The 27,308-nt window shown below is 46.4% G+C and overlaps 3 protein-coding genes across 4 annotated transcripts; 1 reads left to right on the forward strand and 2 right to left on the reverse strand.

The window, feature by feature from the left end:
- Nucleotides 1-781: 781 nt before the first annotated feature.
- On the reverse strand, nt 782-16,821 carry LOC135370408 (uncharacterized). Its single transcript, XM_064604150.1, has 2 exons — nt 15,482-16,821; nt 782-1,985 (listed from the first exon to the last, which is right to left on the reverse strand). Exons 1-2 carry the CDS (start codon nt 16,393-16,395, stop codon nt 1,793-1,795), a joined length of 1,107 nt encoding a protein of 368 aa, XP_064460220.1. The 5' UTR covers nt 16,396-16,821; the 3' UTR covers nt 782-1,792.
- A 710-nt stretch (nt 16,822-17,531) lies between these two features.
- Nucleotides 17,532-22,673, reverse strand: LOC135369697 (putative phospholipase B-like 2). The gene is made up of 11 exons (XM_064603210.1): nt 22,243-22,673; nt 21,905-22,151; nt 21,741-21,847; nt 20,940-21,166; nt 20,745-20,836; nt 20,484-20,644; nt 20,147-20,242; nt 19,983-20,054; nt 19,709-19,861; nt 19,472-19,634; nt 17,532-17,767 (listed from the first exon to the last, which is right to left on the reverse strand). The coding sequence occupies exons 1-11, from the start codon at nt 22,452-22,454 to the stop codon at nt 17,594-17,596; spliced, it is 1,704 nt and encodes a 567-aa protein (XP_064459280.1). The 5' UTR covers nt 22,455-22,673; the 3' UTR covers nt 17,532-17,593.
- Nucleotides 22,674-23,147: 474 nt separating this feature from the next.
- Nucleotides 23,148-26,824, forward strand: LOC135369696 (solute carrier family 13 member 1-like). 2 transcript variants are annotated; one of them, XM_064603208.1, is made up of 13 exons: nt 23,148-23,635; nt 23,693-23,842; nt 23,919-24,034; nt 24,203-24,342; nt 24,408-24,660; nt 25,138-25,257; nt 25,332-25,451; nt 25,528-25,605; nt 25,663-25,755; nt 25,831-26,017; nt 26,071-26,235; nt 26,294-26,431; nt 26,500-26,824. In XM_064603208.1, the coding sequence occupies exons 1-13, from the start codon at nt 23,501-23,503 to the stop codon at nt 26,707-26,709; spliced, it is 1,905 nt and encodes a 634-aa protein (XP_064459278.1). In that variant the 5' UTR covers nt 23,148-23,500; the 3' UTR covers nt 26,710-26,824. The 2 variants fall into 2 exon arrangements, with proteins under 2 accessions (XP_064459278.1, XP_064459279.1); XM_064603209.1 differs by having other exon boundaries at nt 26,074-26,235.
- The last annotated feature ends 484 nt before the right edge of the window (nt 26,825-27,308 follow it).

The following is a 27,308-nucleotide window of genomic DNA, read 5'->3' on the forward strand; positions in this document are numbered from 1 at the left end:
GGTCATTTTGGTGTAAGTTTCTTTTTATGTCTTTAGATGCAGGGTCATTGAATGACTAGTATGGAGCCGTTCACAGAGCTTGTGAATAATGCTGCTGTGGCCCCATTTTAATTTGATGGCCCTGATTCTAAATAACATGCAAAAATAAGCAAAATCGAAACCGAAACAAAAAACTGGGAATGTCCCATACTATCCTATATGCCTTCTTGTTGTACAGCTCCCCATCTCTTTTTTTTTCTTTTTTTTTTTACTGGTTAATTCTATTTTCCATAAAATCGTTCCACTCTAGAAAAGCTTTATTTACACATCTTTCGGAAATGGTATGTAGTACAAGCATATTGAATACACAACCTTCTATGTACAATGTAACACCACAAGGAACTGTTTACGTTGGTAATGGCGCGGGCCGCTATACTGTATACAACATCTGTAACACACATATACACACTGCGTATATATAACATTGTCAGAACACATCTAGCATATGCGAATGTACACGGGAATGGTTTACAACATTGGCACATCCAGTTAAAGTCACACTTTCTACTTGAAAGTCGTAATCGAAAAAGCTGCTCGCAAGAGAGACTCAAGAAAAAAAAGAAAGAAAGAAGAAGAAGAAGAAAGGGCTGGATTAACAGATGCATACTTTCAGCTATCCTGAACGGAATGTTGCAAAATGTTTTCTCGTGGACGACGCCATATTGAAAGCGTAGCGCCGTCTAGCCGGGTGAGCACGTTGCAAACTGTTTACCGCTCAAGCCAGAGAGAAGGAAAGCTCCCGTGGCGTGTGCTTCCTCCGTGGTTATCGCTTTCCTCCTCTATGGCTTGTGCTGGCTGCAAAAGCGCTGGCTGTGGGGCTGGCTGGAAAACGGTGTATACATTTCATGTACTTGTGTCTTACTCGGAATGTCATGTTGTTTGTACTTTTAAAACCTGCATAACCATATAACCTGCATGTAGGGTTGCAGTTGAAACATATCGGTAATGTTCCTATGTTTGTTTTAGTCCAATATCCGGCCAGTGCTATTAACAACACGGTCGCTTTTACATCAGTTCCATCATGTTTTACTAATGTGCTTTGTAGCTCAACTTTAAAATTGATTTTTCAACTTCAGACTTAATCAATTGAGTGAGCGCGAAATTGACTTTAGTAATTAGTTTATTCAGTGGAACAGAAGTTATATTTAAAAGAATTGAAAGAAAATTATAAAATTATCTTTTGGTATTGTGCCGAACACGTTTCAATGTGATCGCCGTGTAGTGCCGCCGTGGGCGGTAAATTTTAGCAAAAACTCGTAATCCCAATAAATGTTTTTTATTGGGAGTCTTTTACTGTCGTATGAAATTGTTTAGTTCCATATCTGCATTGTTACTGTGGTGGCTGCACAGTTTCAGCGTTCCGAACAGAAACGAAAAATGCAGAAAACGAACACAGAAAAACACAGTTTTGCTATCACGTGGTAGTGGCGCCGTCACGTGATCCTATGAAGCCATGGACGGACCTATACCGTGATAGGCCCCATAGAGCTATGGCTTTAAAACGATATCGGTTTCCTTAAACTAGAAAGGAAATCGAACCTCCGTCGAAAAGAGATTACCTTTGCATTATTGCCCAGTCAATTACTGATTAATTTTTCCCCGGTCCTCCCAAATTTTGAGAGAGAGAGAGAGAGAGTTTCGGGCTGATCTCACTAAGTGCAATCGCACATGGAAGGGGATTGACGTAGAATGTTCCCCCTTTTTCGTAGCACTCCCTGCTGTGGATGGAATGTTGCGTTCCTCGTGGGAGGTATCAGTAGTACATGCCGTCCCGAATGACAGCGACTTTCTCGCGCGACCTCTTGAGACAGTTTCCCCACCAGGATCGCTTCAGGCAGATGTTTTCCGTCTTGAAGGTGAAGCACTTGCTCTGCATGATGTTGAAGAACACCTTGCCCACCATGTTGGACGCCGCGTTGTTCGCCATTCTCAAGCACGCACGGAACCTGTGGGAAAAGACATGAACGACGCGCATTAGGATCGTCAGGTGACATGAGCTGCAGAGAAGAAAAGTATGGAAATGTTGTCCCCGCAACCGAAGTACTGGCTACGCGGAGTGTAAGATATAAGATATCGGTAAGTTATCGCTTTCTGTGTGTTTCTATGCTTGGATCGTAATATCTGAGATAAAGTCTGGAGCACTAGCATTAGGAAGTAGATATCAAGGTGGTCACGATAACAATTCCAGAAAAAAGATATGCCAATTGCCTGATTGTTTTGAAGCGACTGACATCACGTTGCTGATCTTTGATTTAACAGCTTCCTATACCGTTTCGTTTTCGTAAAAGTGATTACGATATACCAAAACTATTGTTCAGTGTTCACTTCAGTGATAAACTAAAGTGTTCAACAATTGGTATGGGCAAGACACAACACTCGTCTGGTACTAAACAGCACTAGTACCATTGAATAAGGAGCGCAATGGACCACTTTATTTTTATTTGTTTGTGGGGAATGAGCAGGCGGACAGCCTGCTGCGCCAACGCCAAAGAAGCAGCTTTCGCTTTTCTAGCGAGTATTGCGCTGCTTTGAGTTAACCACCGTTCCGTTCTTCGACGCTAAATGGTATCCACGGCTTCCTGCCAGTCGGTCGCTTTTGCTGTTCAGTGGCCTTATACCGCTTGCGACAAGTGGGCTCTCCAAGATGCTGTCACTGCAGGGACTTCGACAATCTGGAACACGTCGTTGTCCATTGCCCGCCTTCCAGGACCACATTTACAGTGCCTCTAAATCAACTACACTCTCGCCCCCTGATGACAAAATTACTTGGTCCATAGTCAAATCCAGTCCACCACCACTAAGAGCCTTTCTGGGCAATGTGTAGGACATCGGTCCATGGTGGTGGTGGTGGTGGGGGGGGGGGGGGTGCTTCTATAAGAGCTCGCCGTTGTCGGCCTCACAGAGGTGGGCAACGTCACGAATAACGCTCTGGGTAAATGTGCGTCCTGGGCCGACTTCTAACGGAACTGTGCCGACATAAGTCTGACAGCGTCTGAGGAAAACCCAGACAGCACAGCTGGCACCGGGGATTCGAACCCGGACACCTCCCTGTCTCGACGTGACATGGCAAGCACGCTAGCCACGGAGCCACGCGTACATCGGTCCACGCTGTGAGGGCCATCGTTATATTTTCACCAAGAGGGTTGCGGACATAATCGAAATAAAGTTGTTCTTCCTCTTCTTCGTTTTTGTTTTCGGAATAGTTAAGCAACGGACGTGCAGGTTTTACTATTTGATTTGTTGTGCACTCAAATTTCTCTCTACATCTCTTTCGTGTCTTGCAGTTCTCTGATGTCTACCATGGCTCCTATATCCATGTCTAAAGTTCAGATCAATGGTTGGGTGTGCTCGTTTTTGAACTTCATCGAGACCAGCGTCTCTTCTGGAAAGCGAGTGTTTATAATGGGTCGGCTGTGAACGGAGAAAGGCCTGCCCGGGGTCTACGTTGAAAACAATTTTCTCGACCCTGCTAGTCATTAGCTGCAGGACGCCAAGCGTGGAATTATGGGCGGACGCTACGTGGAGTTACTAATGGCTGGCTGGGTGAATGAATTCACATACTGCAGTTAAGGTCGGCATCGTTTCGTTTAGACACGGAGTCGAAGAAGTTTAGGACGGGCACGTGCAGAATTCTCAATGATTGGTAGTGTAAACTGCAGATTTGTTATGTGACATTGCGAATTTATGTAGATCACCAGTAAACGTGTCAGGATAGAATACAAATATAAATGGATCTGTGACGTTCGAAATGCACCGTGGAGGTCGCGCTGAAGACAGAGAGGTAGTGGGTTCGAATCCTACCACCGGCTGTGCTGTCCGAGTTTTTCCCTTGGTATTCCGGCACACTCTCCACACTAATGTCGACACAGTTCCTTTTGAAGTCGGCCCAGGACGCATACTAACCCCTCATTTCCCACTCCTTACTTCTGTTCTCTCTCCACCTCCCACCCCATCACCATCCAATGTATGTGTGTGTGTGTGTCTCCATCTATCCACGTTTGGGCGCCGCTCATATAGCCACAGTTGCCTCGCAGCGCTAACACGGAATCAACAAAAACAACAACAAAAAATAAAACAAAAACGACTGCCGTAAGCGAATTAAGACGAATCCGTACACAGTAAATCCTCTGACCATTTTTTAGTTCCCTTAGGAGTTATTGCGTTTGGCACACGTCGCGTTCTCTTATTCCTTTCTTTTATAATCGCTATAATCAATCAATGAATGAATCAATTTCTAGGAACAATATATTACAAGATGTACTCATTTTTCCAACTGACCGAAACTGACCCTGGGTTTCCTTGGATGGGAGTGGCAACTTAAGCTACCGTCTTTTCCTCATTACATATTATGCGTTTGAATGCATGTTTATTTTAGCCAGTGTGTTTTAACCGTATTTATATGACGGAGCTCAGGCCGTTGTCAGGTGACCAGATTGCTTTTGTCTGTAGCCCAGCCGATGCGTTATCCTGACGAAACGCATAAATGAAAGAAACTGATCTTTTATGACAAAGTTGTATGCCGTGGAGCTAACGCAGGCTACTTATTTCGGCATTCAACACAGGTTCCCGAAGATGAACGGCTCCTGTTTAACCGATGCAGCGTTTTTTTGCACTCATAATATCCACGTGTTCGAAGTTTGTAAGTCACCATCGTACACATTACTCCAGCTTTAGTCGTCTCGCCACCCCTCCTCCCTCCAAACGTTATCCTAGACTTCAAGTTCCGCCATTCAAAACAGGTGCCCATATGGTACGACTGCTCCCCATCCATGCCAGTGGTCTGCTATATCTGTCACACGATCGTGTTTGCTATGACGTCTTAAAACAAAAGCAGACGACGCCTACAAATCTCGTCGTCTGCGAGAAATTCTGTCCGGGAGTCTTCTCCCCGACGGCCTGTTCGTGACAGCGTCGTGTTTTTGCGATGGTCCGTGCAAGATGAATGGAGCTTTTGGTGGCATGGCTCGAACATTGGGATTGCCTTTTTCTTTGTTCCGGTGGCGGCGGCACTGGGGCATGTAGAACGCGAAGGATAAGGTCTTTATTTGTCGGTCCGCTTCTCTAGGTTCTCGTCGGGTGTTAATAAACTTATAACTGTACAGTATAAAAGACAAACTGAAAAATTTAGCGCCAAAAGACGAGACGATAGAAGGAGACACAGACACAACGAGCGCCTGTCTTTGTCTCCTTCTGTTGTGTCGTCTTTTCGTGCTAAATTCTTCAGTAATCATGTACCGGCTGGCCCAACAGTCCACGCTTCTCATAAGGGACCTATACTCTCGTTCGGAATCAATAAGCCCTCCTGACACATACTAATGAAATACAGAAACGTTTCGTAATTATTGGAAAGTCGTACTGCCTCTGTTGTGGTGTCCCGCTCTGGCGTTAGATGATGCTCCTACCATAACGATGTGCCACATTCGTGTGCCGATCGATCTTTCGAAATTTGAAAAGAGGTGTTCTTCAGAGAAAGAACAGTGAAGAACAGCCTTCTGAAGGACATTCTACGACAGTGAAGAACAGTCTTCTGAAGTACTGTCTACAACAGTGAAGGACAGTATTCTGAAGAACGGTCTACAACAGTGAGGAAGAGCCATTTAAAGAACGGTGTACAACAGTCAAGAACATTCTACAACAATGAAGAAAAGTCTACAACGGTTGAGATGTTTTCTGAAGAACAGTCTATATGCAGCAATGAAGAACAACCCTATGAAGAACGGTCTACAACAGTGAAGGACAGCCATCTAAGGAACAGTCTTCTGAAGAACGGTCTATAACAGGGAAGAACAGTCTAGAACAATGAAGAACAGCCCTCTCAAGAACGACCTACAGCAGTGAAGAACAGCCATCTGAAGAACGGACTACAACGGCGAAGGACGGTCTTCTGAAGAACGATCTACAGCAGTGAAGAACAGACATCTGAAGAACAGTTAAAACAGTTAAAAACAGTCTTCTGAAGTACGGTCTACAACGGTCTAATAGCGAGAAAGAATAATGAGAAAGAACAGCCGGTTCGAGCTCCCGACCTGAGGGCTTCACTTCAATCTACCTTCACCGGATCGCTGAATGTTCCACTTTTAGATGCCACATGGAAGGTCTTAACGAGCTTTTTTTCCCTTTTTTCCCCTTTTTTTACGTCCTGGCAAATTTATTCTCGACTGTTTCTTCTTTTTCTGAATTTTTCCAGTTACGAAAATAAGATCTCGTCAGAATTCCCGCAGCGATGTATCATCACTGTGAGTCGTGCCCAAGAGACTACACAGACCTGAGGAGGACCGCAGAAACTTCCACTCTGCAAAGGCATATGTTCCATTCTCTTAAATCTCTAATTCTGGCCCCCTTCTACGAATTTCCGAGAACAAAATAGCATCTTCCGTTCGCAGGGCTCTCCACATTCGTTTGCCATCGTACGTGCCGGTTATAGTTGTAGCCGAAGGGCTGACAGTTCCCGTCAACAGGTTTATGGTTCACCCGTCTAAACACGCCGCACAAGTCCCAAGCGTAACTTTTGTTTGCTCTCGCCTTCCTACTCAATCACACCCGTGTTTCCACTCTGTTTCTTTTTGTTCCTTTTTTAGAGGAATTCCGAAAATATTCTTTTCCAGGCGTACACTGCCTCCAAAAAAGGGGCTCGGTGCCGCCCGCAGGTAATGAGTTTGTTTGTCTTGAGTTCAAACCGGCCGACCCAAACTGCCGCGCTTTTGACGGAGGTCTCGTATAGCGAGGGAAGACGTCACAGTAAATACAAGCAATAGACGTATAAATTAGTGGGGGAAGTCCTTTGGGCATGAGTTTGAGCGTGTGGTTAAAAAAAAAAAAGCTGAAAGAAGGCAATATCGCGAGGCGATGTTTGACCCCTGAGGGGTCACCGGGCAATAATGGGCAGTGCGTAAAGCAATTTGTAGCCCGCGGTCATAACAGTGTCGGTCACATTGTGCATCGCTGCTAGCAAACCGTGCTTTGTGATTTGGCGGGGGATATTCAACGAGTGTTGCCGATGGTTTTGCAGAGCATTTGCAAAAGCTACTCAAGAATGGGAAAGAGAAGAGAGAGAGAGCTACTCAACTTCTTATGGGTCTTGCTTGTTTTTGAGGCTTTGTGATGAGAAATATTCTTGAAGTAAAGCTCGGCACATAGAGTGAAAGGATCCCTTTCAGCGTGTGAATGTGTTTCACGGAGATATACTACCGTGTTGTACACCAATAACTTGAAACACGTCAGCTCATCGAGTAAAGAAAGTTTTTCCAGGCTTTCCATTAAAGTGAAATTGGGACGCAATTGAACTCGTGGAGTTACATCTGGCTCCAACTGTTACATCGGAAGCTTCAATTGATAGATTATACTAATCTGGCGAAGCAATACTTCAGGGTCAATTCATTTCGCATTTTTTTTATATACTGACACAGCAGCTCTCGCTTAGTATGTCAGGCAGCTTTTGCTCACTCTCTCTCTCTTTTCCTTCTCTTTTATTTGTTTATTTTGAGTGTGTATTTTTTTTAATGGCAAGCCGGCATTAGCCTGACTGACATTTCCTTTTTTTTTTCTTTTCTTTCTTTTCATTCTATTAAATATATCCCCCCTTTTGCTCGTTCACTTGTCCGTCGAAGTAACTACACCTATACAGTGCCTATTCAGTGTAGTAATGTACGGTAGCATAATGACAACATTATCTGACTGCACAGTGCGACTGTGTTTTCCTTGCCTAAACAGGAAGCGTCACAAGATTACCCGCATTGGCACCATAATCGGGCTTCACTTTGTATGAAGATGTCTGACGTTGCCACTATATAATCTCCGCCTTATCGTTTTGCGAATATAGGGCTGACCCGCACACTGCTATGCCGGCATCCGGAAACGCTTATGGTAATTCCTTATGGCCACTCGTTCGTTTGAAAGATAGGATCAAGGTGTGTTCTACAGAAAAACATTTACATTCATATGGGTTAGCTAGTTGGGTTGGGTCACCCTCCAGTCATCGAGGAGCAGTGATAAATGTTAATGATAAAGAGAAAGGATATGGTACAGAAATGCAGTGCGGTGCAATTGCCAGCCATACTTGTGGCCTTGTAATGTTGGATGATTGCGCGGATAATGAATGTTGCTGACAACATGTGGGCAACATGTGTTCTTATGAGACACCTCCTGTCCAAGATCGATTAAGAAAAGCAAAACTAAAAGTGAAAAAGTCGTCGATTTATGCGCTAAGACCTGTATAAGAGAGGATGAAAATGTAAATGTGCGCAGGTCATTGACCTGATATATCTTCTTCTTCAGAGGGTAATGATATTCCCTTTAAAGCCAATCTGGCAACCATGTCGCCCATAATCAAGGATTACGAACGAAGGAAAGAAAAAAAAGACATCCAAGTAAACAAGCGAAGCAAATTTACCACTGACGACGGGACGCAACGTAGGTTATCTGAGGGGAAACAACTTCATCGAACGTCGTCTGCGACAAAGCTGATCCTTTGCCAGGTTTGGGTTACGGTACTTTCAGATTCATTCCAACCCATGCACCGATTTAAACTTTAGCATTCAAAGATACCATTTTGATCGGGTTTCGGAAAGTACTTTGGTTTCCGGAAAGGGAAATGCTTCCCATGTCCCGTCTAATCGTCTGCTTCTAAATTATGGTGATGCCGATGTCAGTGGGACGGCGTCTTTAAAAAAAAAAAGCGTGCGCGGGAAAATAATGCGGAAAGAGACGAGGAGGTGGATGATGCTGGAATCCAGAACAGCCGATAGGTGGGGCTGCCGCGTGATGGAAAGAAAAACGACTGACAAAAACAAAAAACGCAGAAGACATTGCCAAGCAACAGAGAGAGAGAGCGAGAAGGACGAAGCGCTCGCTGAATCAGCGCATAGCATGACTATGAAGTTTGCGGAATGAACTTGTCAGCCCTGAATCGTTGAGCCGCGGTCGCAGGCATGAACGGTATGTCGGTCGCGGAAGCGCGATATATGATCGATGAGGATTGGCTCTGTTCGAGTATGGACAGCAGGAGGCGAGCGCAGAAGGTGGCGTACTATCTGCAAGTACAAAAACGTGGTTGGATATAGAGCATGATGTCCGGGGATCATTCGCGTGACGTCATCCGCAGGAGAGAGCCACTGTCGCAGCCAGATTTAATGCCATAAAGCCACCGGTCTTCGGGTTTTGACCTCCCAAGCCTTCACTCACATCACACGCACCATACATTTGGTGTTTCAAAATTATTGTACTGTGTGAATATTATCTGCACCATAATCCAAGTAAATTCCATGTTTGCAACGTTAATAGTCCTCTAAGTAGTATATGGCAGCGAACGAAAACTGAAACCAAACTTCGAGGGACCTATGCATCATGGCGGCGATTTCGTCTTTTCGAAGCTAGTGCCCTCTGGACGGGTGACGTCAGTGAATAGCTAAATGTTTGTGTTTGTTGCTGAGCAGCATTACGTCATGTTACATTTGACACAGTACATTTGACTCGGTACTCAGCACAGCGTTGAGTACTGAGAGGTACTGCTCGGCTTGTTGTTATTGGGGAGGCAGTTTGTCACAGGTCGGACTTCGCGGAGAACTGTGTCAACATTTGTTTCAATGTCAGTAGCTAATTTTCCTTGGGTGGAAGGCCGTCACATTACCCATAGTCGGAAGTAGCAAAAAAAAACAAAAAAAAAACAGAAAAGACATAATAATAGTATAATAATAAAAGAAATATAAAACAATCTTTATTTTCAGCGAACCGAGGCGTATGTAGTATTCGGAAGCGAAAGGAAGGTTGTTTGGTTGAGTGTGATGCTTGTCTCAAAGCATACCAAGAAAATATCAGTAAAAGGACAACACACATATCAAATTGTGGCGTTGTTCATTAATTCCGTACACGCTGATTATACAGTGAGAATAAAAGAAAGAGAAAGTTGCAACCGATAGTTAAAGGTGATTAGTTATCTGGTATGATTCAGCATAACGCTTAGGAGAGCAATTACTTATTAAATATTAAAATGATTAAATCAAAACGAGTAATTTTAGTTCTTGTGGATAAAATGCATTGTCACAACCATTAGTCCCTTTCAGGGACCCCCTCCCCTCCCTTTTCCTGCCTTCTTTTTTTCTTTGTTCTAATAAATATATCCCCACCCCTTTCAAGGCTAAATGCACGGAATTTTATACGAAGACTATTTGCAGTGCAGAGGAGTAAATCTTCGTGTCAGGGGTATGAGGAGTAATTGCAATTTATGGCGCTAGAAGTGGTAATTGCTCCAAGCTTATGCTCCTTTTTGCTTAGAGTGTAACTTCGTTTTAGCTATTGTACTCTGGTGCGGAAGGTGATCTGGGATGGTAGATCGAACCAATACCGAGCCTGACCCGTCCAGAGGCGTTTGCCTCCATCTAATCCTGAAATCCCTGTTCTATCAGCAACTGATTGTGTAATGCACACTAATTAATTTAGAATCATTTAAAAAAAACATTGATTTGAATGGTCTGAATCGTGTTGTTAACCTTGCACAACTGAGTTCAAAGCGATCGTAAACCCAGTCTCGAAATTAACGAGAACTGACGGGAATTACGAAGTAAAGCACATCTTCAGTGGCAGGGACAGCAGGCGCTTTGATGCCAACCTCCTGCAATGCCAATCTGCCGTGAAAAGACGGGAGTAAGCGAATTTAGATTGATGTCTTTGTGTCGCTGGCTGTTGCTTCTTTGCCGCGTCATTCTTTTTGCACGTTTATTTGTTCAAGTGTCATTCCTATCTCACGCCGGGTGGGCTTGTATTCGGAGTACTCGTGCTAAGGTCATCGCTGTCTTGTCGCGTTCTGTCTATGTGTCTATAGGGGTCGCCGCTTGTTGGCTCCATGCCTGTTGAGCCAGTTAAGTCCACTTACGTTCCTTGCATTCGTGCAGCGTCTTTGTTTCATTTCCATGAATCGTTTTTTCGTTGGTGCCTAAACTTGTGTTGATCGACCAAAGTGATGTTCTGCGGGATATTGGTGACACACTCGATTCGAAACGGTTGATATAGTTATTCATCCTGCTTCTTACGCAGTGCTATCGTATACCAGACACATTTTCGATGTTCACTTTGAGGCAGCTAGAAAGATGGAGTGTGTGCAATACTGCAAATTCCAAGTATTTCTTCGTTCCCAAGCACTCATTCGAAGGAAGCGGTGTGCTATGAGCAAATTATCTTCAATGCAGCGAGAGTTATAATGGTTATTATGTCATCATACCGTTATTGTCCGTGACTTGTCCGTAAGGACCCTTGGGGTATTAAATAAATAAATATTACCTTAAACTTATTCATAAAGGCGTTGTCAGTGTAAACTGATGCACATATTAAAGGATACACAATTGAAATTTTAAAAAAGAAATTGAAATTGAAATTGAATTGAAATTTCAAGATCAGGAATGCGGAGCAATTGCAGTCAAGGGACTATGGGCAGTATCAGGACTATATATAGGGACTGTATGCTGGCTCTCCTCCAATCGCAGACTGTTCAACTCTAATAGATTACCTACCTTGGTTGGTTGGTTGGTGGATAGGTGACACACTCCAAGAAAAAGAATGAGTAATTTGGGGAGGAACTATACTTTATAGTCCCTAGACTCCAATTTCTTCCTATTCTTGGTCCCGAAATTTACTCCCCTGCTCTGCAAAGCCCCTCAACTTTGCATAAACTTCAGTGCATTTATCCTCAAAAGGGACTAGGTTCCCCCCCACCCCCTCTTAGAATGTGTCATGTATATTATGGTATTCGTCAATGCGATCTAATTCGTAACGCATAATGTAAAAACCCCGAGACTAGGGAACACGAAGGGACAGACACAACACGAAGTCTCAATTCGTAATTCGTAATGGCAGCCTTTCCGTAGGCTAATTACTCAAAGTATAAATCCGTGGTATTCTAAAAAAAAAAAAAAAAATCATGCAGCTATCAGAGCCTGTCGCTTGAAAGCTCCCCTGTTATTCTGCCATCTACCAAATACGTGATCCAAGGCAGGACGCAAGTTGGGGGGAAAAAATCGTGCGGAAACGACGTGCGGAAAACGTCGCGTTGTGCTGTGCTGGCAACAACGAGCACGTTGATTACGTCACACAATGGACATTGTTATGCTCGGACCTCTCCGTTACATCTATACATGGACGAGCATTGAGAGGCTTGATACGGGTGACTGCATCCCAAGGCGGGGAGGAGAGATTATGTTTCCCAAAAGGAGACTCGGCGAATAAAAATTCCAACCGCGAGGTGCATCAAGGCCACTCACCGCTGCCAGTGGGAATGATATCGGCTTAGCCGGGATACGTTCTAACAGGATCAAGTTCGTTTGGGGAGCCTTGTGGGAAATGTGTTTGTTGAGTGTTACGCTCGTGGTGTATCATATGAGGAAGCGTGGCCTTTTTGAAGTGCGGTTTGCCCTTTTGAAGTGTTCAGAAATTCATCAGGGGGAACAGACTACAAAGGAGAATTCAAAGGGAAATTTTGTGTGCCATACGAGAAAAATATATCTAGCAGCATAAAAATATATATACATATATTTCTGTAGTTTTAGTTCTGCAGGAGTTGCCCAAAGGTTTCTTGAGTCTTTTCTAACCTCACACAGCGATGGGCGAATCAGCAGGTACAAGTAACACAGAGCCTTGAATATACTTGTAGTGGACACATAGCTGATGCCGCTTATTATATTTACTCGTGAACACGTGGGCTATATGCTATATCCTAACATCTCTGGTAGAACGCAAAATTGTGCTATAAAACAAAACGTGCTCGCGTTCAGCTGGTAGAAGAACACAGGTAGAATCGTGGACGAAGAGCAGAAGAACAGTGGAAGCCTCCGTTCGAAATATTGGTGGCTAACGGCCTGGGGCTCTCGCTTCAATGTACATTCATCTTTTTTGTTTGTCTTTGGTAACTCGCGTACTGTACCTTGTTGCATGTCAGGGCTTCGAGGGTCTAACCAGGAACTCTCAGTTGGACATCGTATCTGTCTTTGAAATCACTCGTAAAGCAGCTATAACTGCTCTTCAGTAACCAGCATGATCCTTGATCGTGCCCTTGACCAATCACCCTATATCATTTTTACAGCTTTTCCCACTATTTTCACCCCTCATAGAGCATGCCTTGGACGCCCTTAGGTGGTCAAGGTAGCCTCGCCGGTGGAAGCTTAGATCTATAGATCTGTCAGAGATACCAGGAGGGCCTTCTACATGTACATATATACCGCCATCTCAGATATTGCCCGCAAGGAACCTGAATTCGAGTGAATTCCCATCACCGAATGTGGGTGTGCTAGAGCGCGGTAACCTCAGGACATGAGAGAGTGGACCTGAGAAAGTTGTTAACGAGATTTACTGCTCGGAATTACGGCGCGCGCGACGCTTTACGAGTTATCACAGTGTGAGGTGGTGGCGTCTTGCTGAGATCTGCTCGTTATCGTTGGGGACGCTTGAGACACTGAGGAAGAAAGTAAAGAGAAGGACCTTGGGGAAGGGGGAGAGCAAATCGTAATCTTATTGCCAGACGGTGATTTCCTTATAGTTCTTTTTTTTTCCTACGAAGAAATAAAGTAATCTGCTAATCGCAACGTACACTTGTCATTGTAAACTGCTGTTAATACCTGTGTGTTAGTGGAAACTCCTCTTTCTCTTCATCGAAGAAACTGTGGTTATGGGCGTACAGATGTTATGGCGGGCTAGACCTTCTAGCCCGCCATACAGATGTGTACAGATGGAGAGAAGGACAGCAGGAAGGAGTGGGGGACAGGGGTGTTTGTATGTGTCCTGGGCCGACGTCGGGGGGGGGGGGGGAACTGGGCCGACATTCGTCTGGAAAGTATTCGGAAAACCCAGACGTTGAAAGTGAATATGAATATAGGTATATGGTTCTGTGGCGAATTCTACGTGAATGTTGAACCCATGATTGTTACAACGTATAGCCACTCTGTGGTACCAGAATATACACGGCAGGGGGACGAGCGACTGTATAGCAGAAACACTTAATTGAAATCGTATTATAATAACAATGGGCCGTGTCCTTGCAGGATTTCGACGTAGTTCACGTACTATTAGCAGCTCGTCGTCAGTATGAGAAGGTACGATACCGATTCTTAAGTTCTTAGCAGGTTGGAGCAAAACCAGCTAAAAATGAAGTATTTTTCTGCTTTGGTTCTTTGCATTGTCCCACAATTCATAGTTTAAATTGAAATGATAGAGTAATTAGGTCATGTCGACGAGTTCATTTGTCCGTAGCTTCTTTCTTTCTTTTTTTGCTCTCTAGCGCGAAAGAACGAATCAAACCCCTCCAAAGTTAACTATAAACCTCTTTTGATGTTTTCCGAGTTTTCCGGGGTTTTTTTTTTCCAGTTTTTTTAAGTTTCCGCAGTTAAGACGCGTTTGCACTCCGTGCCACCGTTTAGCGTCATGAAGAACGTTAGAGCAATATGAATATTTGTAATGTTCGATATCTTTTTCTATTTCGGACGTTTTGAGGACATTACTAGGACGTACTACGTAAGTATTAACGCGTCAACTTCAAAATATAGCGTCGGCACTAGGCGGATTGAACGAGACCAGAAATGGATCATATCCGTGTTCCCCACGTGCGCGGTTCGTTTAGCTTTGAAGCCTGAGGGAGGGTACTAGCGCTCTTCTGTCCAACGGAGGGGCGTAATCAACTTAAAGAGAAGCGATGTCCATTAGTGATATCCATTCGACTGCCGGCCACCGGGAGAGCCTCTGGTCCAGACAGCCACCCTCTCACTTGATCGGATCTTGGCGGTCCGCCCTCATGTGATGTTCACGGAGCAGTGAACATTTTTCGCAGTATACCATTTCTTGGCTGCGCTCTCTGTGGTACTCGCAAGCGATTGTGTTGCTCGATACTTTTACTTGCTGTGCTGCTCTTTCGTGGTCACTTTTCTCTGCTGTTTATTTCCCCCCTCTTGTCAGACGGGAGATTATAATTACGTCACTCGCTGAGCTTGCCAAACGTTTTAAAAACGTCGTGCGCTGTCGTTTCGATATTGTTGCAGCAATTACGTAAGATTTGGGACTTAGTAGACTTTTTTGATAGAATGTACGGAACTCGAACAGGAAGGTCAATAGGCGATACCTCATATAATCCTAGCTGTCGTATAGCGCCACTTCCAACTCCGGGGACTTTATCAGAAAGGTGGGAAAGCCCATATTTTTTTATTCCTACTGTGACTGCACATAGCCCATAATGCGTCAAAGTCCCTGATAACCGAACGAGAAAGTACTGTTTCTTCTTTTCCACGAGAATAAGCGTCCCAGATATAACGCGTGCGGAAGGAGTACTGGGATATCTTCAAGTGGTCTGTTATATTCAACAGTATATAGATGCCTCTTGAGGCGCTTTTGAAACAAACGTGCCCTCCATTATCAGGCAGATTTCATGCACCGCAGAATTCAAATAGAGTGCCAGGAACATTAACTAACTCACCTTTCGTCGCATTCACAGTGGCTGACTGTATGAATTCTGTAATTGAACATGTGGAACTTCTTCGCGAATGCTTCCACAGTATACGGACAGTGGTCATGGTCTCTGCAGCACCGGTCCGCCATAGAGTTTGTCCCCAACTCGTTGAACTTCCGTGCTGAGTTGCCGGTACCGCACCAGTTGGTACCTGGGTACATGAACAGGTCTCTCTTCCGTCTCAGCATTGCAGAAGTATCACGTCCTTGCTGGAATTCCTGAATGTCCCGGACGTCGACGTCTTCCAGGCTGGACGCTGTGTCATCCTCTTTAACGTTGCTCTTATGCCTCAATAACGCCAATCTAATCTCTCGATGCAACTTCCTGCACTGTCTCTTCATTGCTCTCATGTTGAGCAAGGTCTTCCATTCTTTCCCTGCTAAGTCTCTGCCAGAATAAATGAGCTTGAAGGTGTCGTTCTGTGGAGAGATCAGCTCAATGTCGCAGACGGTGTCGTTGCCCCAGGTGCGGAACCTCCTGGAATGCCCCACCGTCTTCAATCGTTCTCGACTTCGATGTTCAGCGCACGCGAAGTCGTGAGCAAGGTTCCTGAAGAACTTGGAAACTGACCGCGGGTCGTTGACGTACTCACAGTCGATTAGGCTTGACCCACTGAAGATCAGCTGCAGGAAGCTCGATCCATCCGATAGCTGCCGAAGTGCCAACCCAGGTTTCCCGTTGAGGTCTACGAACGTTTCTACGGCGGTCAGTTTTCTGAAATGAATCTTGCGCTCTCTCTCCCCATCTTCCAAGACACGCTCCCGGAAGAACCCTGGAACGTCTTCGGACCAGTGATAGTCGTCTAGTTTCTCGGCCAGCGTCCAGGACGCGAGAAAGAGCAACGAGATGGTGAACGTCGTCGCTCCTTGAGCAGTCGACATGGTGAACGACACTGTGGACTCTGAGTTTCCTTTGCAGGCTATGAGTTCCTCGAGCACAACAAGGGGGCTGCCAGACACACACTTTCCTACTGCTATCTGTTATTGCGAATATTTCCGTAGTTAGCGTTGGTGGCGTTCTTAGATTATGAATTCTACTAACCGACTACGTCCCGGTCCTGGACAGGAGGCTCGGTGCGCTTTAATTCACCATATGAGACACACACAGCTGACTCATCAAGGTATCCTTCTTCATGTCTGCTACCGACACCACACACATTGGCTTCTTTTGGTTTAAAAATGCGTCGAAGACATTGGATACAAGTAACAAAAATAATGTTTCATTTCTTGAGACGGTCCTGCAGGAGTCCTTCAAAATAATTGAGATCAGCTGGACACAATACTGCTCTTGTCGGACTTGGCACACGAGGGAACAGTCGGCAACTGGCATGCGCCTCGGCGGGTCCTTTTCCATTTATCCGGCCCATCCCCCCCTCGTCTCGGGTTTTTCGGAAGAAGAGACCACGGAAGGGGGAGGGGAGGGAGAGCGGAAGGAGAGAGGAGTTAGAGGGGTGGAGTTCTTTTCACTCTCCGGCCAAGTTTGTTCCGAGACGGCTGATGATGCCATGGTCAGATGCGGAGTAGCTCGGAGCAACGGAATGCCACGAGATGGGTGGAAGTTGTTGTTCTGTTGTCGCGTGCTTCCCTTTGACGCGAAAAGCACATTATGTGAAAGGGAAGTGGAGATATTTGAGGCAGTACATATTGGGTGGTTGCTTCGTGGCCGCCTGCGCCCCTTATATTTATTGTTTCTTTCGTGTTGTTTCGATTTAGAGGCAACTGCAACTATGACAAATTGTTGAGTGAATTTATGTTCCGAATGTGGAGCCTTGAGATGGAAAGAAATATTGAGTGTATGGAAATGTTTGTGCGAATAGACAGAATATAGAAACAAATCTATGAAGGAAGTAGTCAGAATGGAGTTTAAAGTTTAGTTTTGATGAGATTTCGTGCAGGGTCTTCACTTGATCATGGAACGCCACAATCATAATCATTAAAGTAAAGTATTGTTGCTCTTCATTCTAGATTTGTGTAGCGAGGTTGTGAGCTGCAAACGACAAGATGCAAAGTTTGCCACGCAAGTGCTAAAGATTTATTGGTGAATGGATTCACAATCCTTCACGGTTCTTCACGGTCCTCCTCATGAGTTCTGCCATTTATGCAGAACGGCTGGAAACTCCCATAGATCCGGGTGGCCGTCGTGGACCACGTCGTCAAAGCCCGACGTGCTCCAGCGGAAAGGGGGTTGCTGCTGAGACGTGGGACCGCTGATGGCCCAGAATTGCATCTTGTGGAATAGAGTCCAGGTGGTCACCTGCAAAATACAGATCCCCGTCAGCACCCTTACGGGAAAACGAGTAACTATTCAATTGGATTGTCAATTACCTCAACCTCCTCAATGTGACTAGTCAACCCCTAACCATTCAAACCGCAGGTTGATCTCACATCTTGCACATAATTGCACATCATCTTCAACCCTCCGACCTACGATTTCAAGACCTGACTAGCCCACTGACCATTTTGTTGTCGGTAATGACGCTTTTTGTGACTACACCATAAGGTGCTATCACGTGGTGCAACCCGCATTTGTTCAGTCTCGCTTCCTTCCATTCGTTGCTTGGGTTCTTTCCACTAGGGAGCAACCATCGCAAGAGCTCCCGCCACGATGCTACATCTAATTAATTGACCATTCTGGTCGAAGGCGTAATCGCACAAACAGAAATGCAGCCAGAGACACTCACTCATGTCCTGTAGCTGTGACAAGCCAATCCGAAAATACCTTCCCAACAGCCCCTCCTACACCACGATGACACAGCACTTTTCCCGACTCTCTAGGCCAAACGGGGGTGGTTGAGGATTTTCGCACGTGCGTCTTTGTTTTACTGCGAAAAGGCCAAAACCCTTTGGAAGGCAAGTGTCTGCAGAAAATAAGCTGATTGGCCTCTTTTGTGGATATTGTTATCCGGCACAAGGCGCGCCGCAGACTTGCAGGTAATACGGATCACGGGTGTGGGATAATCCTGTTCAGATTAATGACCGCGATCTGGAAGCCTCTGGCATTTTCCCTAGAATGCCTTCTTTGTCTTCATTCTCGCATCTAGTATTCCACGTGTCAGTATTTGTACACATGTTTTCGGTACTTTTGAAAGGTGCAACGCATGTTCTTAGAGGACTGAATGTTTTAGAGAAATCAGCACTTAAAGGAAATTGCTACTGTGAAAGGTTGCACATGAAGCAATGCCAGTACAGGCAGACAGGACTGATGTCTTAAAGAAAGTGGAGAAAACGTGAAAGACGCATTCTAACCCGACGGAAATCTGTCCGAAGACGAAGGTGATCGGTTCATCACCGCGAACCTCCCCGAGTGATCTACGTTGAACTCTACAAGGCGTGATGGTAATGATGCACCGATGTTCTCGGTGTCCGAAGAGCTCCAGAAGCATCTATCTAACCGACCAACAATAACATTAAATACACCCATTGTTGTTATGCTGTGAATCTTCCAAGTAGCTTATTAGGCAACCTTCTCTGGACAATCCTAATGGACCTCCTGCTCACGAGCTAGTATTTCGATAGGTTCAGCCTCCGTGTGGCAAGTTGGCTGAACCCCGCGCCCGGGCTTCCATTATGATACACGATTTCTTCTTAAATTTCCCTCTACAATAGACCTCTACCCGAGAAACGTCATCATGATGTTAATAGACAGACTGAAACCGAAACAAATCGGAAGGGGAGGGCTGGGTTCCGCGAATGGGCACTTGTTCGCTGCCTCTTAGTGAAAGAAAAGTAGAACCGAAGGCCGCGTCCCTTTCAAGGACCATCGTAATCCCCTCAAGACCGTGGCTTTCGGTCGCGCGCGACCTTGCTCGCCTCTAGTATCGAGCGTAGTTCAAGTCTACCAAGTTGGTGGCGCTGTCGAAAACTATGACGTCACTTGTTTACAAACAGGGAAAGGTCTATACAGATGGCGGAGCGCAGCAATGAGTTGTGCAACAGTAACAGGTTGTGTAACGCGAACCTTGAGGTCCGTGGCACCATGCGGACGTCTTGTGAGTGCGTAGAAGGGATAAGTCCCGTTGGCGGAGTTCAGGTCACTTCGGGCGGCGATAGAGTTCTCGGCGTTCGGCTTTGGTTCACATTGGTCACAGAAAGACAGGGGATCGTGTTCGAAATCGTTGTACCTGTAAGGTGAGATGGTTCACATCAGCGAACTCACAATCGCTGGCAATGCAGAAGTTCGCATGTGTCGTCCCACCTCATAAGGTGGATCAGGGATGCGATGTCGGTGACTGTGCCCTGGTCCCTGCGGAATATGCGAGCACGAGGCGACCGATCATAAGAGTACCAGTCCCCGTATCTCTCAACCAGTTCGGGAAGACCGCTCTTGTTGAAGATATTCGGGAAATAACTGTAAAAGACAAGTGGCCATACAATCGCGCATAGAAGGTCAGTAAACCATAACCATTACGCTGCGTAATGGCCCGAAGAGATGCACTTGGTCCGGCGCTGCTACAAAGGTTGATGCTTACGGAGAGTTATAGCTGGCCCAATATCCTTGCTCTCGTAGGACTGAAGTAACATCAGCCGAAGTAATCGTTCCCCTGGTTGTGATTGTGAATAAAGGGCGATATGGCAAAAGGAAACGCTGAGTAGACAGAGATGCAAATAATTAAATCGTACGATAAACGCTTACGGAATCTGCTCAAGAACCCAGAGGAGCCCATTCTGGAGCGCTGCCTCTCCCCGTATGAAGCGTTTGTAGTCCAAGACCATCCATTGGTTGTTGTACCTGCGTATAGCAAGGATTGCTCTTGTTTGACGTCGGTCCTGGTGACCTATCAATATTAAAGTCTGCAGATAAGCTTAGTTTGTGCGGTCATCTTTTAGCTTCACTGTCTTATTTGGTGGAAACCAGAAGAGTTCGTGGATTTCGTGGAATCAAGGACGCCGTCAGAGATGAGTGCCTTACACGATGGAACTGGCCGAGGTTCTTGGGGTTGTTCGATGACGTCTTTATCTAAATTACTCACGTTCCACTGTTATATCTAGAAAAGATAGTTGTCCACTCTTGGCCTGTGGTTGCAAGGCGGTTGGCAACCATGTTACGGATCCACTCCTGTACAGTGCCAATCGGTTTGACATCTTTCCACAGTTCGGCGTTCTCGTTTCCTATTGTGGTTTCCATGGTAGCCTGCAATAACGGCGCGTGTTAGGTCGGTGTGCAGACGAGATCCAGGATCGAAGCCTTCGTGGGACGCCCAGAAATTGTTGTCGTAATCTGTCATACTCACAAGCCCCGTGTTCACAAGATAAAAATCGTCTCCGGAAAACAATCTGCCAGGGTAGGAAGGGAACGTGATGGATGTTCCGGGGACACTTTCTTCTGCAACAACAGAACGGCAGTGCTGAACATCATAAGAAGGTTACACGAGTTGTTCAAAGTCGGAAAACAAAATGGTCCGTGGTGCTACTTGAAAGTGACTTACTTCCAAAGAGGCCAGTATGGTACAATAAAGTATACTTCTTCAGAATCCTCAGCATAGTATTGTAGCCTGTCCACGTAGTGTGGGCAAAGTACAGGTCCTCGTTCCCTGGGGCAGGTTTTACAATGGCAGAGCAGGAACTGGACCCCAAATGTGTTCGCCGAGTTTGAACCCCAGTCCAGTTGAACTTTTGCTGCAGATCATTTAGGTCGCCGTGCAGGTTGAGTATCCTTATGAAATTGTACAATTGCTTAGCAAAGCAGTGACAGTAAGGCGTTGAACATCCTTGTGAAATACTAGAACAGTGACGGTAAGACATTCTAAATAAATTACTAATATTATCTTAAGTGCGCATGTACGATGCACTCTCTTAAAAATCAAATTCACCAGATAGCACGCTCCTAGCTGACCATCATCCAGAACGGCAACGTTATCTCCCTTGATTTGCTGAAAACTGGGGGGCGTACGCCATTTTTGTGGCAATTCTGAACTCGTGGTGGTGGTGATGGTGAAAGGACTCGCCTTTATGGGCCTCACAGAGGTGGAAAACGTCACGACTGACGCCCTGGGGAATGTGCATGCTGGGCCGACTTCTAAGGGAACTGTGCCGACATATGTCTGAAAGTGTCTGAGGAACTTTATGAATTGTGTATTATAAGGCCGCAACAAAAGGCGCACGCTCCCCCATTTTCAGTTAATCAAGCAAGAGAACCCTATGGGGAGCGTCGGGAGTTCACAGAACAGTACCAACGGGAGCTTAACGTACTGTGTGTCTTTTAGCACCAGAGGAGGTTGGCCACTTACAAGACGTCCGAAACATTTGGGGTCAGGTTATCTCCAACATAGACGTAGTTGGGAGCACCGGTCATGCCTGTCTGGATACCCGCAAGCTGAATAAGCATCAGTCCCACCTGAAAAGCAATCGAATAGTATAGGTAACATAAAACACATTAACATTTCTTACCCACTTGATGCCAGTAAGGATCCGACATGCTTTGCTCTCTTGTTGCGTTCAGCATGAATGCTATGTTGGTCTCGAGGTAGCCGTACAGTTTGTGACAGTACACCGGGTCATCTCTGCAGTAGTTTCCATACACGTTGTTAAACTGTTTTTTTATTAAGTCCCTCGTTAAGCGGGCCTCAACGAGGCCAGCCGCGTACGCCTGTTGGTGGTCCATGAAGAATGAATTCGTGTAGATTTCTAGGTAAGACCAACTGTAAGTATAGGGAAAGGACGGGTAGCATTAACAGTGACACATGAAACCAACGCAGAGATGCGACGTCGTTGAAAAAATGCTTTACACACCCTGTGTTGTTGATGTCGTTTGTAAAATTTCCCCACGCGATAGCGTCAGAGCGATTGCCATCATGAACATCGAAGCGGCCGTTCGTGCCGTCCCATGTGACACTGGCCAAGGAAGTCGTCGTTCCTCTCACACTCTTTTGTAGAGAACTAACAGACCATAACTGAAGCAGAAGCAGCAGCATCATTGTCATTATTGTCCTGGTAGCTTGCATTTGGCGTTCGGATACCGAAGCAGCGCACAAGGACCGATTTGTGCCACCGGGTCACTTCCACACTGCTCGAGAACACGTCCTTGCTTTCCACCCCAAGCACCGCACCCGCCGCCACAACACACTCCGTTGATCAGTCTGTAAACATATGTCATACGACGTTCAGCTGCCAACTGCAGCGAGAGCGACTCCTTCACTTGGAAAGCGTAACGGTTTGCTATCAAGACACACTCAAAGCTAAACGATGTGAGATAGGCGTTGTGTTTCGGAGTCCACTTCGCGTATACTTATATCGAAAAGAAGAACAACAACATAGTACGAGGCAACGTGATACCGTGGCGATTGCAAGCGCTGAGCGACCGCAGTTGCTATTCCCGCTTACCATATCGCGTATGCGCACACTCGCGTGGTATACAATTTAACGATACCATGGCGGGAACTATGACGATGACGGGGCACACTAGCCTCTTCTATATTTCGCTCGCACATTTTTCAAGCGAGTTTATGCCTGGGACAACGACGTGCACTCGTCTGCGCCTAACGTTAAGGTGCGTCCTCACCGCCGATCGGCGAGGACGCACCTTTACGCTCTCTTTTCCACTTTCTTGGTGGTTTGTTAACACTTCTCTGCGCCGCAGTTTCGCTGGAGGTGGTACGTGACGTTTGGTTCGCGAGTGCTTTTCGGCGTGGGTGGCAATATACACTGCTCCTGACGTTCTTTCGTCTCGCTTCGGCCGACTTGATAGGGAACCGCAACGAAAATTCTCAAAATCGTCTGCGCAAAAGAATATTTTTGTCGCTGGGAGTTAATATTTGCCCGCGTGCCCAGAGCAGTCGGTGATCAGCTCGCGAGCACAAATCTCGCGTGGCACTGTTCCTAGTGGTGGAAGAAGAAGAAGAAAAAGCATATTACCGTACACAGTTCACGAGCGGTCATTCGCATACACGCATATCCGTGCCGTTGCCCCAAGTCGCCCGCGAAATTCGAGTGTTTTCCTTTTTACACCACTTATTTGTCAGCGCCCTTGGTTATTGCTGCCAAGGAAGCCATGCCCGAAAGAATGCCCAACTATGCCAATCGCAAAGTCCTGGTAAGTAAGGCCCTGGAACACTGGCGCCGCATCCTGAGCTTTGGCCTTCCTGCTGTTCTCACACCGGTGATCATGTTGTTGCCCGTACCTACGGTAAGCAAATGAATATGTTCGACAGTGCAGGTTCTGAACATTCACGTATTCGCGTAGTCGTTCTGCTGCATGTACGCTACGGCCATGCTGGACGTATTGTTCTTGCTAAATGCGCTACCGTCCACCATGATCGCGCTGATGCCGGCTTTCCTCATACCAGTCTTCGGGCCGATGTCTACGGGCGACGTCGCAGCAGTCTACTTCGCGGTAAGAGCTATTTGTATGTGCTACCCTGTTTCCGTACCCGGACCTTGACCCCCTGTTTCTATTGTCACGTGGGCAGAAAAACCAGCTGTTCTTTCTGGGGTGCCTGTCCATCGCTGCTGCTTTCTACGAGTCCACCTTGTCCCGTCGGTGTGCTCTACTAGTCTTAACGAAGATTGGCTCCGATGGAAGGAGGTATGTCCTTGTCAGTCAATCACAGGGGTTGTACGATTTCAGAAAGTTCTTTCCTGCACTTCTACCGTGGAAACATGCGACTATTTATGCCCATGGCGAATTTCATGAAGAGTCCGCCGAAGGTCTGAACTCTATAGTTAGCTTTATGGGCGCTTATTATTTTTATAGGGTAATGTCGTTCGTCGTGCTGTGCACTGTGCTATCTGGCTACTTTTTCAACACCTACCTCACTTCGTTGCTGATGCTGCCTGTTGTTGACAGCCTTTCGGACGAAATATGCCAAGTCCTTCTAGATCCTTCACTTAAGGGTATGCCGTAATGATAATGTTGCCGGAGCTAGTAATCGCTCTCTCACACACTTTTTACAACACAGATGTACACGTCACAACGCAAGACGACCACGAAGGCGCTTCCCCTCCAGAGATTCTGGAGTTCATGGCCAGGTCAGGTACGATGACTAACGTCGCAGCCCCAACTCCGTCGCCAACAGGACAGCGCGAGCAGGACGATGTGTCCTCTCAGTTCGTGACCGCCGAGAACGTGCTCTTGGTTAGCGACCAGAGCCCTATGTTCCTGCAGCCCAACAAGGGTTACACGCTTGTCGCGGACGAGAAATCTCACATACTGTAAGTCTCCACAAAAGGTATCCATTCGTTTAGCGTGTGTGTGCTTAGCCTACAGAATTCAGCGGGAGTAATTCCTTTGGGACTCATCCTTACGCTGCTTAGTGTCATACGCTTCAGCATGGCGCTTTTCGTTAATATTCGTGGCATTGACAGCACGAGCGTCTTGTCAGAGGTGCAGGAAGAAGCAATTGGCGCCATTTTGTTTCTGCTCATGCTAATGGCGATGAGCCCGCAGTATCAATTAGCGGCGTAGTGTGACCAACTGATTCCTTCAGCGCCACTACAGGAGGTGCAGTGCGAGAAGCTAACCGGAAACAAAGCTGCGTCCTTTGCTCCGTTTGTGTTTTACTTGCGGTCCTCTGAGATATGCGATTATTTTTCTTCATGGCCAGCCTTACGGATCTTGTAGCCCTTGCATGAGCATTTATTCTGTGCACGAAGACTCGTTAACAGGAAATAAATATTGATCCGTTGCAGCAAGTACCGCATTAAGCTTCGCAAGATCCTGCTCACGGGTTTGTTATATGGAGCTACGATTGGGCAGACAGCAACGTCCCAGACACCAGTCTATGAAGAACTCATGGAGTACATGGAAGTGTGAGTGATGTTTACTGACGCTTTCGCGTACGCACCGAGAAGAGTAAACGTCTATAATCACCATTCGTTAACAGGAAATATCCCTTATATCACGAACTGGGAAAGTTCACGTACGCATTCTACTCTCTGCCTACGGTCATAGCCTGCACGCTGTTCCTCTGGTGCAACCTCTTCAGGAGGATAACTGCTGAGAGGTACTGATAAGTTCTCGCGCAGCCCTCTCGACTTGTAGATACCTTGTGTCTTAGGTCTGTTCCTTTTATTTTACAGATCCAGGGTACGAATGGAAGAAAAGAAGCTTCCGCAAAATATATTTCATAACAGATATCAAGTGGGTGGACCATGGACGTAAGTCGAAACTGCTCTTAAACGGTACAGATTAACAAATGGAAGGTTAACTTTCAGATTCGGTGAAGCTGCTACACTAGTGATTTCATTCCTGGTGCTCCTATGCGCTGCCATGCCTAAAGAGCTAGTCGCATGGTTCTTTGGGAACAGGTGAACCGAATGCCCTTAAGATTTGGTTGTACTTTCCGTGGTATCCACGCTCTTACTTGCTTGCCCTTCATGTAGGGATGTGTCCTCATTGACACTCGTGATGAGCCTGGCAATACTGCTGCATGCTCTACCAGCCTACCCGTGCGGCGGTACCAGCGACGACACGGCAGCCATCCTTCCATGGGAAGTAGCCAAGGACCGCATACCCTGGAGCTGCGTGCTACTCGTCGGCTGCGGAGCTATCAATGCAACCTATTTTGTGGTGCGTTTATACTGTTCCTAACTACACTTAGAATCACAGGGTATCTTCTTCAGCAGAGGTCCGGTATGGATGACTTGATGAAACAAATGATGCAGCAAGTGTCTGGCTGGCCGTCCTGGGCTATTTTGGTGATCACCTGCCTCCTAGTCTGCTTCATGGCTGAGTGCACGAACAACACGAAGGGCATCGGCTTTCTGCTCCATACGCTTGATAGACAAGTGAGCACACACACGTCAGCTTTTTTGTTGTGAATTTAATGCGCAGCGGGTTATCCAGGCTGAAGAGCAGAAGGTGAACCCGCTGAAGCTGATGCTTCCCGCGAGTAGACTGTCAATTGCGACCTTCATGATCGCCATGTCCAACAATTCCAACGCCCTACTGAAGGACTATGGGGGTCTCTCGACATTGGAGATGGTACGTGCGGTAGACCTGGTACAAGACTTTCCGTAGATGCTTGTCAAAACCCTGATGTGGTGTTACAGGTTAGCCTAGGTGGCCAACTACACCTGCTTTTCGTGGGCCTAGAGCTGGTGACCGTCTTGACTGTAGGCACTGCAATGTTCAAGTTGAACGTTTACCCCTACTGGGCATCTTCGCATAACACCACCGCGATCCCAACGTACTACACAAACTGGACGTATGCGTGGCCCAGTGGCACACCAGGCGACTTGGCGAACTGGACAACCGTCTGAAGAGCCATCCGTTCTCTGCCGAACTATACCAGAACTCTCCTTTATACGTTACACCCGCAAATACCTTCCTGGATATATTCTCGATTGCTTACGCAGTAAATTCATAGTGACGTCATGAGAAGTTGTTGTAATACTGCGCTGTTCACTGGTGATGGAGCCCCGTAACATGTATGTGGCAGTATTCAGGGCCCGCGCGGGGAAAGCAGTCCGCTTAGGCATCTCATCGGCGAACTTCACATCAGGTTGGTCAGCGACATCTCGGTCAGGACGACATAGCAGTCTCCAGACATTTGAATTGAAAAACAGGGCGTAGTAACAGGCGTAGTAAGGGCGTAGTAACAGGCGGAGCCAGGTTTGTGAACGGGCTTGCGCCGACAGTTTTCTTGTATCCTGGGGCCCTATCCTCGTCAAAAGTAATCGACCTCGATTACTTTACGTCACAAGCTGTAGGGCGGGGCTGCCACGGAATACTCCGCCCTTAAATCCCGCCCGTTTCAATTGAAATTTATACCTAGTTTTCCTTCGCAGCCTCTCGGCCCTAATCTCGGACCGTGACCCTACGTCATTTTGACGTAACAATGACGTAAAAGATTAGTTTC

Source organism: Ornithodoros turicata, chromosome 10, assembly GCF_037126465.1.
Source record: "Ornithodoros turicata isolate Travis chromosome 10, ASM3712646v1, whole genome shotgun sequence".
Lineage (NCBI taxonomy): Eukaryota > Metazoa > Arthropoda > Arachnida > Ixodida > Argasidae > Ornithodoros > Ornithodoros turicata.